The following is a 17,845-nucleotide window of genomic DNA, read 5'->3' as shown; positions in this document are numbered from 1 at the left end:
AGTCCCAGCTACTCAGGAGGCTGAGGTGGGAGGATCGCTTTAGCCCAGGAGGTCGAGGCTGCAGTGAGCTGTGATTATGCCGCTGCACTCCAGCCTGGGTGACAGAGTGAGACCCTGTGTCAAAAACAAAAATTCATATTTTAGCTGTTGGTACAGCATTTTAATTAAATGCATCCAGTGCCTCAGGGTCCAAGGAGACCTCTCCCTCAAAAAGAAGAGTCTGGGAATGTGTGGCAAAGGAGTATGGTCTGCCTCAGCACCTTGACAAGGCTGTTTTGTTGGAAGCTCTCACTTTGAAAGCTCAGAGTTGAACATTCCCTCAGGTCAGATCCCCGACCTGCAGCTGAGCACCTGACCCCTAGTAAACTGTGACCGTGGGTCCTAGACGTCCTAGGAGAGCTTCATAGTCAAGTGTCCTACCTCTGAGTGAGATGGCATGCCTTGACTGGGTTCAGAAAACGTGGTCAACACACTCTGCATTCTCCAGCATCAGCCCAGCCAGACCAATGCTGAATTTATCCTCTGGTCCTTCCTCTCCCTTCAGCCTGGAAGAGCAAGGAGGTGGCTGGTGCTCAGACACTCAGTGACTCTCCCTTGTGTTTTACAGTCTCGACAAGTCTCCTGCCTGGAGGTTCATGCACAATCCAGGAGGCGGAGGAAGAGGGAGAAAAGTGAGCTGTTCTGCCTTTTCTGCCTACTGGGGGACAAGGGGGAGCTGCTTCCAAAGCCCATGAGCATCAGACTCCGCCTGGTCTGGGGCTTTCCTGGGCTCAGGGGGACCAAAAGCTTGGCCGCAACTCCTCAGAATCATCTCATCCCCAGGGGTCATGAGCCCTGGCATCCCAGCCTGCTCTGTAAAGGGCATGTTCTCCCAAGCACCCACATAACCTTGGAATGTCCCGGGTCTGGGGTCCCAGTGCTGCCCCCTCTGTCCATACTTGCTGTGCCGTGCCCTGTCAGGACCTCAGAGTGCCTGGGTCTGTGAGGTGGTCAGCACTCGATGCCCAAGGCCCCTCTAACTATGCCCCTTCCTCTAGGCGGACCACAGCTCACAAACGGTCCTAGCACTTTAGAGCTGGCAGAGACCTAAGAGATCCATGAATACCATACCCCCACCCTGCTCCCCACCCCCCACCCCCATGTTGCCCATGCAAGGCTACCAGACATGAGGGAAGGAGGGAGGATAGAAGAGGCATCTACCTCAAAACTGACAGTGTGCTGAGGGCCTGCCTCCTCAGCAGTGGGCAGGTTACTTTGGGGCATCTTCTGGCAAAGCTGAGCCAAGGACTGGTCCTGAGGACCTTCTCAGCATCTCAAAGGGTTTTCTGGGGGCTACATTTGTCCACATCCTCATAAACCTCATTAAAATGCAGGTTCCTGGGCCCTGCCCTACCCTCTAGATTGACAGTCTCTGGGGAATTTGAACCAGTGCCCCAGGTGATTCTAAACTCTTCCTGGACACCTCCAGATAGGCTTTTTGCTGGACCAAGTTGCGGGTGGGGAGTGAGAGGCTCCTGAGGTCTCACCCTCTTGTCCTCTCTCCCAGTGAAGGACCTTCTGGTGATGGTGAGCGAGTCCTTTCAGAACACCCAGCGTATCCGGCCCTGCTTGGAACCCTGCTGTCCAACCTCTGCCTGCTTCCAAACCTCTGCTTGCTTCCACTACCCCAAGTACTTCCAGTCCCAGGTGCACGTGGAAGTGCCCAAGAGTCACTGGAGCTGTGGGGTACAAGGCGGCCGACACTGGGGAAGGTGTGGGGGACTGGGGCAAGTGGAGGGTGCCAGAGGAGCCCCCCCAGCCCCTCTCACAGAACCCGCCCATCCCTCCAGCTTTGCTGCTGCGGCTCTCACAAGAACGGCCCCATCAGCCAGCCCCTCGACTGCCTTTCCGATGGTCAGGTGATGACCCTGCCTGTGGTGAGTGCCTGTGTCTGGGAAGGGCCCTTGAGTTACTTTCCCTGGAGCTCCTGTGACAGGGAGATGGGGAGAGCCTGGGGAGGGCACAAGAGGGAAGGTGGCTGTGAGGGTCTCCCTCAGGCAGGATGGAGGAGTCTTGTGAGGCAGGAGACTGATGAGCTACAGTGTGGTCCAAAGAGTGTATTGAGGCTGAGTTGAAGATGGTGGGGAGATCGTGTCCAGAAGAGGGAAGCAGGGATGGGGTGCCTGTGTGTGCATGTGTGTGCTGAGTGGAGTCTGGGTGACAGTGTGGATCTGGGGTCACTTGGCTCTGAATTGTCACCTCTGACAAGCTTTTCATCTTTCCCTCCCCAGGGCGAGAGTTATGAATTACACATGAAGTCTACACCCTGGTACAGTACTCACATTCTGTCTGTGCCTCTCACTTATTCATACTAGTGGGTGTGCAGTGGCATCTCACTGTGTTTTGATTTGCATCTCCCCTATGGCTGAAGATGTTGGACATCTTTCCATGGGCTGATTGGCATATCTTCTTTGGAGACATTTCTATTCAGATCTTTTGCCCACTTTTTATGTGGGTTATTTGTGTTTATATTGTTAAGTTGTAAGGGTGTTTGACATATGCCAGATACAAATCCCTTGTCAGATATATGATTTGTAAACATTTCCTCTTGTTCTATGGCTTATCTTTTCATATTCTTGGTGGTGTCCTTTGAAGCACAAAGGACTTAACTTTTGATGAAATTTTTTTTTTTATCTTGTCACTTGTGCTTTTGGTGTCATATCTCAGAAACCAGAAATCATTGCCCAATCCAATGTCCTGAAATTTTTATTTATTTTATTTTATTTTGAGATGGAATCTCACTGTCACCCAGGCTAGAGTGCAGTGGTGCGATCTCAGCTCACTGCAACCTCCGCCTCCTGGGTTAAGCGATTCTCCTGCCTCAGCCTCCCCAGTAGCTGGGAATACAGGTGCGCACCTCTACACCTATCTAATTTGTGTATTTTCAGTAGAGATGAGGTTTTGCCGTATTGGCCAGGCTGGTCTTGAACTCCTGACCTCAAGTGATCCACCCTCCTCGGCTTCCCAAAGTGCTGGGATTACAAGTGTGCACCATCGCGCCCGACCAAGGTCCTGAAAATGTATTCCCATGTTTTTTTTTCTAAGACTTGTTTAGTTTTAGCTTTCATATTTAGGTCTATGATCAATTTTTAGGTAATTAATCTATACAGTGTAAAAGAGGGGCTCAAACTCGTTCTTTGGCATGTGGATATCCAGTTGTCTCAGCACCTTCTCCTGAAAACAACATTGTTTTCAGAAATCTTGACTGTGAGAAATCAAGTGGCCATGATTTCTATTTACAGTTTGATTAGTTATTTGCCCTTGGAAAAGCTCTTTACCCTTACTGAGTCTCCGTTTTCCTCATCTGTACATTGGGAGAATAACAAGGATCCTATGCATCACTGGGTTGCTCTGAGGATCCAGCTAGAGAGCACGTGCGAAGTACTCAGTAATCCATCTGGCAAGTGGGATGCTCAGCAAACGTCAACTAATGTTATTGTTATTATGGTTGTTGTATTATTATTCATTCCCTGTTGAGGCCGAAGAAAGAATTATTTTCTAACAGCTGTGTCTGTAGCCCTGTGCTAGACAAAGAGGAGACATGATGGAAATCTCCCAGGCCCTGCCTTCAAGGAAATGTGGCTTTGTTAGTGAGCCAAGGCTCAGTTGCAAATGGTCAAGGTACATTCATCTGGAGTCACTGGGGAGCTGGGCCTCAGAGGATGCACAGGCTGGAGGTGGGCAAAGGGAGGACGCTTTTGGTGAAGGCGGGGGCTCTGGGACCTGACCCAGAAGCTTCGAGGGTAGTTTCAGGTGAGCTTGGAAAGGTCAGGCAGGGTCTTGGATGCCAGGCCAGGAGCCTGGACTTGTTTGGGGCAGGGATGTGATTTAAAAAAGAGGACAAGCATTGGGCATGTCACAGAGGCTCCTGCCCCACCTGCCTGCAGACCTGTGAGGTGACACAGTGAGATCAGGGATGTGACGGTTTTTGTCAGTTGCACACACACACAGGATAATTGTTATTCTAGGAACAGGAAGAGCTCATTGAAGAATGTGAGCTCCATAGGAACAGGGAGTTTGTTTACCTAGCACAGAAGAGTCCATACCGTGAGGCCTTGTTCAGAGGGATTTGGCAAAATGATCTCAGAGCCTCTTGTCACCCATGCCTGGTCCTAGGCTAGAGAAGCCACCTGGGGGAAGACTTTCTGGACCTTCCAGATGTGGCCGAGGAGACAGAGGACTCAAAGTGTCCCTAACACAGTGCCAATGGTTATCTTTTGTTGAGTAGCAGCTCGCATGGTGCCGGCTAAGGCTTTGGGGGCTTTGCATTTGTTATCTCTTTAAGTGCTGAAGACAGTGCTGAGAGTTCAGCACGATTCGCCCCACTTTACAGATGAGAAAGTGGAGACCCACGGTCGCAGAAGTGGTCCCTGGCAGAAGTAGGCTTTGAGCCTAGGTCCAGTGGACCCTAAAGCTGTGTCTACTCCAGTGGAGGTAGAGGCTGCAGGCCCACTACAGAGTCCTCTCTCCCTCCAGCCCTGAGATGCCGGACGTGCGGCTGGGCTTCAGCCTGTGCCCAGCAGAGCTGGAGTTTCTGCAGAAGCGGAAGGTGGTGGTGGCCAAGGCCCTGAAGCAGGTGCTGCAGTTGGAGGCGGACCTGCAGGAGGATGAGGTGGGTAATCAGGGGTGTGGCCAGCCTGCGCCCAGCTGGTCCTTCCAGCACCACGCCCTGCCAGCCAACCCAGGCCCTGCCCTGCCCCAGGCGCCACCTCTGTGGATGCTTTTACTGCTGAGGTACAGGCGTCCTGGTGAGAGCTGTGCTGGAAGTGATTCCGTTTTATATTCACAAGAGAAGGGGAGAGCAAAATGGAGAGAGAGAGGACAGAGCCCCAGCGGCTCCTGCCAAGCACTAAGAGCCCCTGCGGTGGCTAAAGGGGCCTTGCCCAGGGACAAAATGCCCTCCTCACCCCAGCCAGGAAAACATTTTAAGCTGTACCACCTCCTGCACCCCACACCTCCACCCAAAAAGCCTTAGGTCCTTCTTTCCCCTCTTGTCTCTCCTCTCAAACCTGCACAGGTAGACACCCCCAGAAATAACAGCGCTAGGAAGCTGGAGACAAACAACTTGTACTCCAAGGGTCAGCCCCTTCTTCCTGCGGGGGCAGACGGTGGGCCTCTGTCACAGCCCTCTGTTGCCTCCCTTGTGTGGACCAAGGCCCACACTCCCTGGGCAGCAGGCAAGCCCTCCAAGCGCCTGCCTTCTGAGGCTGACCCTAGGTGAGGACAGAGACCTGGCAGGTGCCCGAGGAGGACATAGTGCTTTAGCCAATGGAAGGCTCTTACAGCCCCCACTCAAATGAAAACAGATGGAGTAAGTCTCGAAAAAGAGCCCCTTTCTCCCTCCTTTTTTTTTTTCTCCTCCTTGAGATAGAGTCTTGCTCTGTTGCCCAGGCTGGAGTGCAGTGGCACCATCACAGCTCACTGCAGCCTCCACCTCCCAGGCTCAGGCAATCCTCCTACCTCAGCCTCCCAAGTAGCTGGGACTTCAGGAACAAGCCACGACGCTGGGCTAATTTCTGTAATTTTTGTAGAGATGGAGTTTCCCCATGTTGCCCAGGCTGGTCTTAAACTCCTGGGCTTAAGCAATCTGCCCACCTCAGCCCTCCGAAGTGCTAGGATTGCAAGCGTGAGCTACTGTGCCTGGCCCTATCTTTAGGGAAACATTCCAGGGGTCTCTTAAACATCTGTCGACCCAGAGCTGGCAACCCTGCTCCTTCCCACATCACCAGTCCATTGACTCTTGGCCTTGCCATACAGTACCTGCTGAGCAGGCGCCATGTGCCAGGCCTGGTGCCTATATCAGATCCAGCTACAGAAGATGTTGGTTTCTCCCATTGAGGGATCACACATTAGTAGAGTTCTTGAACAAGCTGCCCACTCCCCTCGGACCCCAGTTTTATCACCTGTTAACTGAGGGCTGGACTAACAGTGCTAAGAACTCTGCTAGCCACAGCTTTCTGTGATTTACCAAGCCTGTGTTAGGCTTCCGAGTCCTTCACTGACACCAACCACTGGGTGTGGAGCTGAGGTCTGTTTCTAGACCCACTGCTCCGTGGAAAGGCAGGTGTCAGGTGGCTTAGCGCTGCACTCCCTGCCCTCTGTAGCCAGCTCTGCCTCCTCCATTGTTCGAAGCTGCTGTCATTCTGCGTCTTCTCCCGAGCTTTGCCTCTGGAGCCTTCCCCAACCACCTGCCTCTGTGTCACCCCAGGTGCCGCTGATAGCCATCATGGCCACTGGGGGTGGAACAAGATCCATGACCTCCATGTATGGCCATCTGCTGGGGCTACAGAAGCTGAACCTCCTGGACTGTGCCAGCTATATCACTGGCCTGTCAGGGGCCACCTGGTAAGGAGACATGAGCCACTGTCTGTGGAGCCCAGAGCAAGCTGCAAACAGGCTGGCCTGGGGTCTCAGGTGAAGCTCCTCCCTGCCCCCCAAAGACAAAGTTACTCCTGAAGCCTGGCAAGTGCCCAGGTGCAGCGGTGTGGCCTTGGGCATGCAGCTTGACTCCTTGGAGGCTCGGCTTCTGTATCTGCACAGTGGGGATAACAATAGCTCTAACCTCATGCGGGGGGAGTAAGAGGCTCTCCCGCTACTAAGTATGCCAGAGACGCTGTATGCGCTGGCCTTTCATGTGTTACTGTTTCCCTGGGGCTGTGGTATGGACCCAGGAACATGACCCCATAGTGCTGGGGACATGCAATGGGCAGGGCCCTGGGGCTGAGCTCCCTCCTGCTCACCCTCTGCTGGTGAGCAGGGCCGGGAGCTGAGCACGGGGTTCCCCCACAGGGAGGCCAGGGTCAGGTCAGCTTCCCCACAGAAGGCACAGTGCCTGCAGCCCACTGTACCTTTAGGGGCCCACAAAAACAGGTTAATTTCTTTTAAAATCAGGATTGTTTCATTAACAAACTTATAGGTTGAAGAAAATGTTCTAATAAATAATATGAATACATTTGTCTTTATATAACACAGTCATGAAATATAAATTTTAATTTTTTTATGTGGCCAGGTATGGTGGCTCACATCTGTAATACCAGCACTTTGGGAGGCAGAGGCAGAAGGATTGCCTGAGGCCAGGAGTTCAAGACCAGGCTGGGCCACATAGGGAGGTCTTGTCTCTAAAAAAAGTAAAAAATAAAATAAAAAATAAATCAATGTTTTTTGTGGGGCCCATCAAAATCCTCCTGTGGCCCTGGTTCAGCGTGGCCTATCAAGCAGGACCGTGTCCTGTCTGTGACTGGTGGGCCTGTGAGCCCCAAAGTCCCTTGCTGTGCCTTGTATACTGGAGGAGTTCTGAGTAGCCCCCATGTGAGCAAGTGGATATGAATGGGCCTTGGAAAGCCAAGGGCTCTTGTGCCACACACTTCCCCAGGGGGCAGAAGCGCCAGCCCAGGTGGGACAGAAGGAGCTGTTTGCCTCTGGCTAAGCACTGGAGTCACTGCTTCCTGTGGCTCATCTTGTCTCTTCCTCACAAAAACTATCAGGGAGGCGCTGTCGTTATTTTTCAGCTGGAGAAACAAAGTAATTTGCCAGGGACGCTCAGTTAACGAGCAGTGGAGTGGAATTTGAACCCAGTCATGGGCCCACATCCTTAACCTCCACGCTAAATGGCTGTCCCAGGTAGTAGGTTAAGAAGGTAACTTGCTTCCGGCAGGCTGAGGGGCACCTGTGTCCTCCTGGACTATTGTGCGATAGACAGAAAGCGGGAGGAACTCAGGCCCAGCCAGTGTGGGATGGGTGGGGGCCCCTGGCCTGGGGAAAACACAAGTCATATTCTTTTAAAAAACTCATTTGCAATGGCTTCTGGAAGCTTTTTTAAAGTGTAAAATTAATGGGTGAAGCTTATGGAGAGCAGGGTGCTTTTTGTTGAAAAGTCTCCTGACCACCTCCCACCTTCCCAAAAACAAGTCCTGTGAGGGAAGAGGCCCGTTTCCTTCAATGTGAAGCCGCAGACTAGCTCCACTGCCAGGGAGGTCGTTCTCGGGCACAGAATGAAAAGGACCTTTCCCTGTCCTGACATAGAAAAGCTGGATCCAGGCCACAGACAGGCAGACTGAGGCCAGACCCAGGGCTAGCGGGATCACCTCTTTGTGTTGCTCCCCCTGCAACCAACATGTAAGTTAAGAAGAGAAAGGGAAATAAATCCTCAGTCAACATGAGAATTACAGGAATTAACGTGGCAGAGTAGAAAGAGCCAGGACCTGAAATCAGCCGAGGCTGGGTTTAAATGTGGGCTCCAGCATTTATTTTGTGCCACGCACTGTTCTAACTACCCCACATCACCTTCGCTCATGTAGTCCACCAGAACTCTATGAAGCAGCTACAATTATTGTAATTCTCCCCATTCCACAGACAGGAAAACTGAAGGGAACTGTGATTAAGTAGCTTGCCCAAGATCACACAGCTAGTGAGCGGCAGAGCCTGGCTTGATCCAGAATCTTCATCTTAACCACTGTTATGCCTGGCACACAGTGGGCATTCGAGAGCTGGTAGCACTTGTGATTATGAGTAATAATGTTCACCTTCCCCTGCTCCTCGCTGCCTGCCAGGCCTCTGCCTCACCCCTGCTCTCCAGGTTCCCCTCCTGGCAGGTTAGGGCTCCCAGTGGCCTGCCTACCTTCCCTCCTGCCCGGGTCCAGGACTGATCAGACAAGGGCCAGGGCAGCCCTGTCAGCTGTGCCTGTCTCTCTCCAGGACCATGGCTACCTTGTACCGGGACCCTGACTGGTCCTCCAAAAACCTGGAGCCTGCTATCTTTGAGGCCCGGAGACACGTGGTAAAGGACAAGCTACCCTCCCTGTTCCCAGACCAGCTCCTCAAATTCCGGGAGGAGCTCCGGCAGCGCAGCCAGGAAGGCTACAGGGTCACCTTTACAGACTTCTGGGGCCTGCTGATAGAGACCTGCCTGGGGGACGAGGTAGGCGCTCAGCTTCTCCCGGGCCCCACCCTGCCCTGGCTGATGCCTGGCTCTCTCTTCCTCAGGGGAGTCAGGACTTTCACTGCGCACAGGGAGTTAGGTTAGACCTGCGGGAGTATCCTCGGGCTGGAAGACCCATCAGGTGTCGGAATCTACGCCGGAGGAAGGTGGTGGGATTGTCTCCCGCGTGCCCTTTAGAGGACGGCTGAGACCCTCGTGTTGCAGGCAAACCTGCCTGGAGGCAGTGCGTCCTCTGAGAGCCACGCCAAGATACCTGAGAGGGAAAAACGGAGAGGAAGCTGGGGAAGACTGGAAAGCAGTGACGCCGTGAAGCGACTCTTACCCTAGGGGTGGGGAGAGGAAGAAAGGTCAGGTGGCAGCATCCCAGACCACGGCGGGGTCTGCAAGGCCCTTGGAGGGTCCTCCAGCCAAAGCTGGCTGTCACAGGAGTCCCGCGTCTCCCAGAACGGGCCAGCCTCAGTATCCCTGCGCCACTCAGTCACAGAAAGTGCAGCCTCAGCACAGACTCAGCTGTGGATTTCAGAGCACAGCAGCTGGGGTCCTTAGTCAGTAACACTCTCTGCAGTTAGAGGTCTGCGGGGCTCATTCCCACAGCCACCAATGGGCCCAATGAGGTTCCTTCCTATTCTGAGATCCAATGATCTGACTAATATGTGCCCAAGAAGAGGACCAGCCTGTGTTGGGTGGCTGCTGCTGTGAGAACTGTGACCCAACCAGGCTGGTCCTTTTCCTGGACAATTGGCAGAGCAGAGGGATCCTCAAGGGGTGTTGTGATCCTGGACATCAGGGTAGGCTCAGCTGACACCTGTGCCCTTTAGGCTGCACAAGCCGAGATGAACCAACTTTTGCTGTTGCTTGGCCCCAAAGCAGAGCTTCCCACCTAACCTCTATCCAGGCCCATGTTTCTCTGTTCCATTCCAAAGGTGTCTGTAGAGTTCTGAATTCAAATGAGAACTTGCTAGAAAATTATTACAGCAATTATTTTTTATAATAGTAGGTCCCATCTTCCAGAAAGCCAGACAGTTTGAGCAACTGAGAATGACTGGACCCTCATCTTCAATCTTCCCTCATTCCTTCAATTAAATTACTTGAGTACCTCCTGCGTGCCAGGTACTGTGCTGGCAAATGGGGATCCAGAAAGGAATTGGACATGGCTTCCAAGCCGAGGTGCCCGCCACTTCTGACGTTACAACCCACCACCTAACAACCCACCTGTTACGACCCACCACCTAACCTGTCCTCCCTATGAAGCAGAGCAGGCAGAGGCCAAGGGCGTCGGCTTTGGGATTCAGGCAGGATGGGGTTGAAATTCAGGCCCTGCTCTCTACTATTCCTTAAGTGGGAATTACATCAATAAGTGCTAGTTAACATTTTCAACAATATTGTAACAATCGTGAGTGCCGCATATGATGAGGAGGAAGCACCGAGTCTTCCGACATCAGGAGTCTCAGCATTCTGGCCAGGACAGGAGCCCCTTTCCCGTGGGCCCCCTTGACAAAGAATGTGGACTGGCTCTTCCCTGAGCCTGCAGCTTTACTTCCGGGACAGTCAGCTCTGTGATGCCCAGATCTCTGGGCCCAGTGATGACCCTGTTTGCTTTCAAAGGAGACCCACATGTCATTGGGCATAGGCATGTGTTTGCCATTCCATACGGGTTCTGTAGCCTTCACACACTTGCGTGACCGGGGTTGGTCACCCAGAAGTCAGCTGCTTGGCCTGGGGTCAGAGCCTGGGCCTCTAAGACCTGGATTCCGCCTCGTCTGCAGTGGCTGACTCACTTTGGGAGGCGGCCTGTGGCCCAGGCTGATCAGCAAGGCTTCCCACTCTGGGGATTAGAGGGACGTCAGCCACCGTCTAGTGCTCAAGTCCTAAGTCTTTTGTTAAAAAAAGAAAAAAAAGAAAGGGAGAGGAGGGGAGCAGAGGAAGGGAAACTTCTTTTTCACCCAAGTTTTTACCCCTCAATTGAGGGAGCTCAACATGCCAAGCTGGTTGAAAAAGAAAATGGAGCTGCTAAAAATGGAGCTGCTCCAGTTCTAGCAGAGGGAAGATGATGGGGCAGAAGATGGGCAGTGCTAGCCTCTCCCACCCCTTCCTCTTTATCTGCTCACCCCGGAGACCAAGACCCTGGGACTCTGAGGGACTGTCCTAAACTGCGGATCCAGTCCTGGCCCCTGCCTAGTGGTGGGCAGCCCGAGAAGGTGGTTCCTATGCCATGGGTGCCTTTTCAGAGTGATTTGGCTGGTGTCAGCTGGGGCTGGTACAGCGTCCTGGTGAGCTCAGGAGCTAGGAAGTGGCTGCAGGGGTCCAGGTTGTCCTCTCATTCTGCACTGCCTCCCCCACACTCTGGGCTGCTGCTTCTCTTTAACCATTTTGTTTCCTCACAGAGAAATGAATGCAAACTGTCAGATCAGCGTGCTGCTTTGAGCTGTGGCCAGAACCCCCTGCCCATCTACCTCACCATCAATGTCAAGGATGATGTAAGCAACCAGGACTTCAGAGGTAACACCAGTGGCTGGTGATTTACAAGTGTCGGGGGGGGGGGGTCCCTTCTTGGTGGGCAAAAGCACCCATCACCTCCAGGTCCCCCAATCCCATCCATCTTTGTCACCCTTTACATCCAGACTGTGCACACAGCTGGAGAAATCACCTTTGCCATCCCAATCTGCCCTGCTGCAAGGGTGAGGCCGACAGGCACCGTCTGCAGCTTCCCTGGGCATGTGTTTGATGGGACTGGGGAAGACAAAGGTTGTGAAAGGAAGATATTTCTAAGCTGCCCAGAGGGAGAGACTCGAGAGACCTGCCCTGCTTCAGGGTCAGTTTTTGTCCCATTCAACAGGCTCTGAGGTGCAAATGAGCCATCCCCCTTGCCAAGCTGAGCCTTGCCATGCCAGCAGAAGCCAGCCAAGGGTGCCCCCATGTGTCCTTTGGAGGAACTGCGGTCTCCCTGTCCCAGGCTTCCCAAGGCCGCAGCCAGTGCCTGCAGGCAGGAGGGGGGCCTGGCTGTGTGGACAGCTCCCTGGCCTGAGACTGACCCCCTGTCCTGCTGCTTCATGTGCAGAGTGGTTCGAGTTCTCCCCCTACGAGGTGGGTCTGCAGAAGTACGGGGCCTTCATCCCCTCTGAGCTCTTCGGCTCCGAGTTCTTCATGGGGCGGCTGGTGAAGAGGATCCCGGAGTCTCGAATCTGCTACATGCTAGGTGACTGCCTTGGAATTGGTGGAATGACAGGGGGCTGCTGCCTCAGCGCTGGGCCTCCCTGGGTTGGCCCCTGATTATGTGACACTCGGCGCACTCGCCAGCATTGCCTCATCCTAGGAGAGGTCCCAAGTCACTGGGAACCAGAGTTGGTCGGGGGCCTCTCCCAATTTCCTGGTCTCCAGCAGTCTCCCTGCTGTCTGCTCAGCACCACGCTGGGAATAGCAGACTCAGACGAAAGCTTCTGTAACTCCCATCCACTCCCCATCTGGCTTCAGGCAGCAGCGTGCCTACTTCCAGGGGCCAACCCAGACCTGGGACCCGAGGGTCCAGGGAGACCACAGGGTAAGGGGTAGGGTCACCAGGGAAGCCTGGCCCAGCCTCCCACCCTAAGAGCCTCGGTCCTTCAGGAGCCGGGCCCACCTAATGCAGGACCCACTCAAGTTCTTCCCTTCAGAGTCTTAGCTGTGCCTGTCAAAGGGCTTCTTCAGAAACAGACCCACATTCACAGCCTGAACATGCCCTTATTTAAATTAGTTGTCTGTGCCCTCCCCTTCTGTCTATCCCAAAGCAACCCATCCCGGAAGATCCACTTCAGTCCCATCACTTCTTCCCCCAGAAGCCCCCAGCCCACGGTGGCCTCTCCTTCCCCTGAACACCTATGCCGTTGAGCATGTGGTTTAGAAAACTGTAGTCAAAACACTTGGGCTTAAATTCTGAACTCCGGCTTCTCACTCACTTGCCAGCATTAAATCCCTGCTGGGGCAGTGAGGGGAGGGAAGGGAAGAGCTGAAGGCTGAGACTCTCAGTCACTGTGTTGAGCTGCACGGGGAAGGAGAGAGGCACGTGGAAGTCCATCCCACCTGCGGAGCGGCCAGGCTTGTGGGGGGCCGGTGGGGAGTGGGGGAATCAAGTATCAGTGTCTGTGGGGTCTGGGGCTGCGGGGTGGAGCTGCTCATGCTGGCCCTGGCTCCCAGGCCTGTGGAGCAGCATCTTCTCCCTGAACCTGCTGGATGCCTGGAACCTGTCACACACCTCAGAAGAGTTTTTCCACAGGTGGACAAGGGAGAAAGTGCAGGACATCGGTGGGTGGCCCCCGGCTTTCCCTCATGGCTGGGTGATGGGGGGCCCCCGGCTTTCCCTCATGGCTGGGTGATGGGGGCCCCCGGCTTTCCCTCATGGCTGGGTGATGGGGGGCCCTCGGCTTTCCCTCATGGCTGGGTGATGGGGGGCCCTCGGCTTTCCCTCATGGCTGGGTGATGGGGGGCGGGGTGTGGATCATGAACCGAGGACGAGGTCCTCTGCCACATGTTTCCGCATCGCCCCCTATGGCCTAAGACACAGGAAGGCAGCTGGGGCTACAGTGTCTTCCCTGCCTGGAGGGGAGGGTGACTATAGGTGAGTGATGCCTGTGCCAAGGCCCGGAAGCAAGGCTCCCAGCACCCAGGAGAAGTGAGGAGCGTAGGATTTATGGCAGTCACGGGTCGCTCTTTGAAACTCTTTGTCCTCTCCAGGACCCTTCTTACCTGTCTTGCTCCCTCTCCCTCTCTACTGCCTCCCCGCTTTCTCAATGTCTCTCACCTGGGTCCTCCTAACCCCAGTGCCAGGGCCTTGAGAGCCCAGCAAGGAAGGTATGAGCTGCTTTTACAGTGCTCACCCCTGGGTGCCACGCAACCATGTAGGGGCTTCATGTGGGCAAACTGGGGACCCCACCTCTCATGACCTGCCCTTCATCCCTCCCTCGTCCCTGCAGAAGATGAGCCAATCCTGCCCGAAATCCCCAAATGTGATGCTAACATCCTGGAGACCACGGTAGTGATCCCAGGGTCATGGCTGTCCAATTCTTTCCGAGAAATCCTTACCCACCGGTCCTTCGTGTCTGAGTTTCACAACTTCCTGTCCGGGCTGCAGCTGCACACCAACTACCTCCAGAATGGCCAGTTCTCTAGATGGAAAGGTAACCCTTCCTGGCTACTCCTTGAGGCCTGCCTCCGTATAGAGGAGGAAGATGTGGATGTCAAGGCTGCCATGGAGAAAGAATAAGCAAACTTCTCTGGCTATGTTCACTGGGCCAGGCAGCCCTCTCCCCACGGTGTTTTCCACATTTGGTGGTGTTGCCTTGAACACTGTACGGGTCTGGCAGCAGGGAGTGGTGTGGGTACTTAACTCACAGCATCTGTACAGCAATTCTATACAGAATCTGTACAACAGTCCTAGCAGGTAGAAGTTGGCCCCATGTTATAGATGGGGAAACAGGGGGTCTACCTTTCTGCAGTTGTGCTCTGGGGGTGCCCTTTAATATGAGTGGTGCCAGGCACAGTGACTCATACCTGTAACCCCAGCACTTTGGGAGGCCAAGGCTGGAGAATCTCTTGAGTCCAGGAGTTTGAGACCAGCCTGGGCAATGTGGTGAGACCCAATCTCTTAAAAAGAAATTGTTTTTAATTAGCTGGGCATGGTGATGAGCACCTGTAGTCCCAGCTACTTGGGCACTGAGACGGAAGGATCATTTGAGCCCAGGAGGTCAAGGCTGCAATGAACCATGATCACGCCTGTGCACTCCAGCCTGGGCAATAGAGCAAGACCCTGTCTCAAAATAAATAAATAAATAAATAAAGATACAGTGAGTGGTGCCCCCTTGGAACTGGGCAGGATGGCCCAGCTCAGGAACCCAAGTGGTAAGCAGCAGACCCAGGCCTTGAACTGTGGTCCTGAAGCATCAGCTCAGTGCTGCCTCCTCTGCTGCTGAGGCTCTAAGACATTGACCTTCACCTTCTTCAGTATTTTAATTGGCCATGGCCTGCAAATGGCTGCTTGAGCCTGACCTGTTAAGCCTCATCCTCACCATCTGGGACCAATGCGACAGCTGACTCAGGGCCCAGGGTTTACACTATTTGTGGGTGGTCTTAAGCCCCTCATACTCCACAAGTATGAACATCCCATAAAAGACTAGCTAAAAGCCCAAGATAGCACTATTCTTCCTCAGCCCACCCAGAGGGCACTGGAACTCAGTGGGCATCCTGGTCAGGCTGAAGCGAAGGACGCTCCAGACAGGGCGCTCCGTCCCCCGAGGTGCCTCTGTCCATTGGCTGAGGTGAGGGCACCAGGTGTGTCGGTAACGGGAAGGCTTGGCTTTCAGACACAGTGCTGGATGGTTTCCCAAACCAGCTGACCGAGTCCGCAAACCACCTGTGCCTGCTGGACACTGCGTTCTTTGTCAACTCCAGCTACCCGCCCCTCCTCAGGCCAGAGCGAAAAGTCGACCTCATCATCCACCTCAACTACTGTGCTGGGTCCCAGACAAAGGCAAGTGCGCAGCCTCCATCCTGAGCACGGGCTGCAGCCTCTCCTGAGATGGGCCCCGCCGTCAGCGGCCTCACTCGCTGTGAGCTGGGAAGAGGCACGCTCTCCACAACCCCCAGACAGCATCAGAGAAATCCAAGCAGCAGTCATGATGGGCAGCCAGCCACCCAGACCTCATGGGCAGCCAGCCGGCTCTCACACACCGCGGGGCCCACGTTGACTTAGCAAATTCGAATTTTACTCTTGCCTTGGAGCATTTGCCGTATTTGGCAATTCTTCAGCTACAAAAAATGAGTTCTTAAAAATAACCTTAGTAGAGCCCATTCCATTCAAGAGCTTGTAATATCCTATTTTCAAAATGATCACACTCTCCCCTCCCCCAGGGTATATGACCCTCATGAATTACACTCAAGTGCTCTCAGGTGGGACGGAACAGTGGCGGGGAGAGGAGGGCAGTTGTCAGGACCAGAGGTTTTTATTTATTTTTACTTACTTTGGAAAGTTCTATGTGTATACAGTCCTACCCTGAAGCCAGGGGAAGGAAAGTGTAGACAGACCAACAGGACAACAGTGGAAACAATCTAAGTTTGTAAATGGGTAACAGTGCAGTTTCCTACGTGTGATCTCGTTTGGCCCTTACACCAGCTCTCGGAGGGAGATGGCACAACTGCTATCATTTCTCATGTTATGGATGAGGAAACCGAGGCACAGAGAGACTTGCTTAAGATCGCACAGCTAGTGAGCAGAGGAACAAGGGGCAGAACTGAGGGGTTCTGACACTCTAAGGCAGTACTCTTCCTGCGACATCATGCTTTCAGAGATGCCCTTGCGGAGTCTTTTCTAGCCCTGTACTACTGTCAGCTCCAAAGCCCATGCACATCCCACAGGGGCCTGGGTAGCTCTGGCTGTGTATGGCCTGGTTCCAGTTGCCCTTCCAGGCTACACACCACATCCACCCAAGTCTGTGTTTGGATGGGAACACCATCGAAAGGGCTTCTGTCCATTTTACTTGGGGAAGCAGCTTGCAGCTGGAGGCGCGTCAACCTACTACCTCGGGCCTTTTGTCCTGACCTGGCTTTAGTCTCAAAATACCACACACTGGCAAAGCAGCTGGGGAACTGAGTTGTGAGCTGGGGCAATCAGGAAGCTGGGGCTAAGAACTCTGTGCTGCTTCTCCACTCCCACTCCTCCTAATGCTCAAACACACCCTCTGTGCTATTCCAGCCCCTGAAACAAACTTGTGAGTACTGCACTGTGCAGAACATCCCCTTCCCCAAATACGAGCTGCCAGATGAGAATGAAAATCTCAAGGAATGCTACTTGATGGAGAACCCCCAGGAACCCGATGCCCCCATCGTGACTTTCTTCCCACTCATCAATGACACTTTCCAAAAATACAAGGCACCAGGTGAGCTGCCTCTGCACTCAGTTCCCAGCACCCACTGCCCTTGGCCCGAGAGTGCCTTTAGATCTGTAGAGTCTGCTAAGAGCACTAATGGGGAAGCTTGGCTCAGCTCCAGCCTGAGCCAATTTTGGCTTTCACAAAGAAGGGCCCCTCCCCTTCCCTCACCCCCATGGGCTGGTAATGTCATCCCCTATTCTGTCAGTCATTCTACATTTTCTGACATTCAGCCATGTGCCCAGTACTGTGCTTGGTGCTAGGGCAATCCTCCAGTGGGCAAGCCCGTACCCTGCCCTGAGGAGCTTGCTGGTGTGCAGGTGTGTGTGGAGGGTGTGCGTGTGTATACATTTTCATGCAGGTGTGTGTGTCCGTGAGTGCAGGTTAGTGGGCCTTGGGGAGAGATGTGGCAACAAGTCATTCCAACCTAACATGACAGAGTCTATAACAAGTCCTCCTGCTGCCCGCAGGTGTAGAGCGAAGCCCTGAGGAGCTGGAGCAGGGCCAGGTGGACATTTATGGTCCCAAAACTCCGTATGCCACCAAGGAGCTGACGTACACAGAGGCCACCTTCGACAAGCTGGTGAAACTCTCAGAGTACAACATCCTGAATAATAAGGACACTCTCCTCCAGGCTCTGCAGCTCGCAGTGGAGAAGAAGAAGCGCCTGAAGGCCCAGTGTCCCTCCTAGGCCCCAGGGAGTCTCCCCTATTCTGTGTCAGCTTCTACCGTCAGAGGCACAGGACCCATCAGGGCTGACCAGGTTACTACGCAGCCAGCTCTGCTCTCTGGCAATGGGTGTGAGCAGGTTGGCCTGGGCTTCCTAATGAAAAATAAAAATGTTTAAAAGTTAAGAAAGTCCCAGAGAGAGAGAGAGAGAGAGAGAGCGAGAGAGAGAGGAGCCCTGTTGGGGTTTTATACCCACTAGAGTTTCTCTATAGAGAAGGTGGTCTCATAGCCACAGGCTCCTACA

General features: G+C 53.8%; 1 protein-coding gene across 1 annotated transcript in view; it reads left to right on the top strand.

Annotated features, from left to right (window-relative positions):
- PLA2G4E (phospholipase A2 group IVE) overlaps positions 1-17,563 on the top strand; it is a 62,153-nt gene extending 44,590 nt beyond the window's left edge. Inside the window, exons 7-20 of the mRNA XM_025390531.1 lie at positions 608-671; positions 1,547-1,725; positions 1,830-1,916; positions 2,271-2,308; positions 4,516-4,651; positions 6,248-6,384; positions 8,734-8,956; positions 11,362-11,476; positions 12,036-12,173; positions 13,148-13,255; positions 13,924-14,127; positions 15,310-15,476; positions 16,698-16,881; positions 17,343-17,563. Of these exons, the coding sequence (XP_025246316.1) occupies positions 608-671; positions 1,547-1,725; positions 1,830-1,916; positions 2,271-2,308; positions 4,516-4,651; positions 6,248-6,384; positions 8,734-8,956; positions 11,362-11,476; positions 12,036-12,173; positions 13,148-13,255; positions 13,924-14,127; positions 15,310-15,476; positions 16,698-16,881; positions 17,343-17,563 (2,001 nt within the window). The remainder of the gene's footprint in view (positions 1-607; positions 672-1,546; positions 1,726-1,829; positions 1,917-2,270; positions 2,309-4,515; positions 4,652-6,247; positions 6,385-8,733; positions 8,957-11,361; positions 11,477-12,035; positions 12,174-13,147; positions 13,256-13,923; positions 14,128-15,309; positions 15,477-16,697; positions 16,882-17,342) is intronic.
- Positions 17,564-17,845: the final 282 nt, after the last annotated feature.

Source organism: Theropithecus gelada, chromosome 7a (genome assembly GCF_003255815.1).
Source record: "Theropithecus gelada isolate Dixy chromosome 7a, Tgel_1.0, whole genome shotgun sequence".
In the NCBI taxonomy this organism is placed as follows: domain Eukaryota; kingdom Metazoa; phylum Chordata; class Mammalia; order Primates; family Cercopithecidae; genus Theropithecus; species Theropithecus gelada.
The sequence above is the reverse complement of the archived record's forward strand: the minus strand, read 5'-3'. Positions and strand labels throughout refer to the sequence as shown.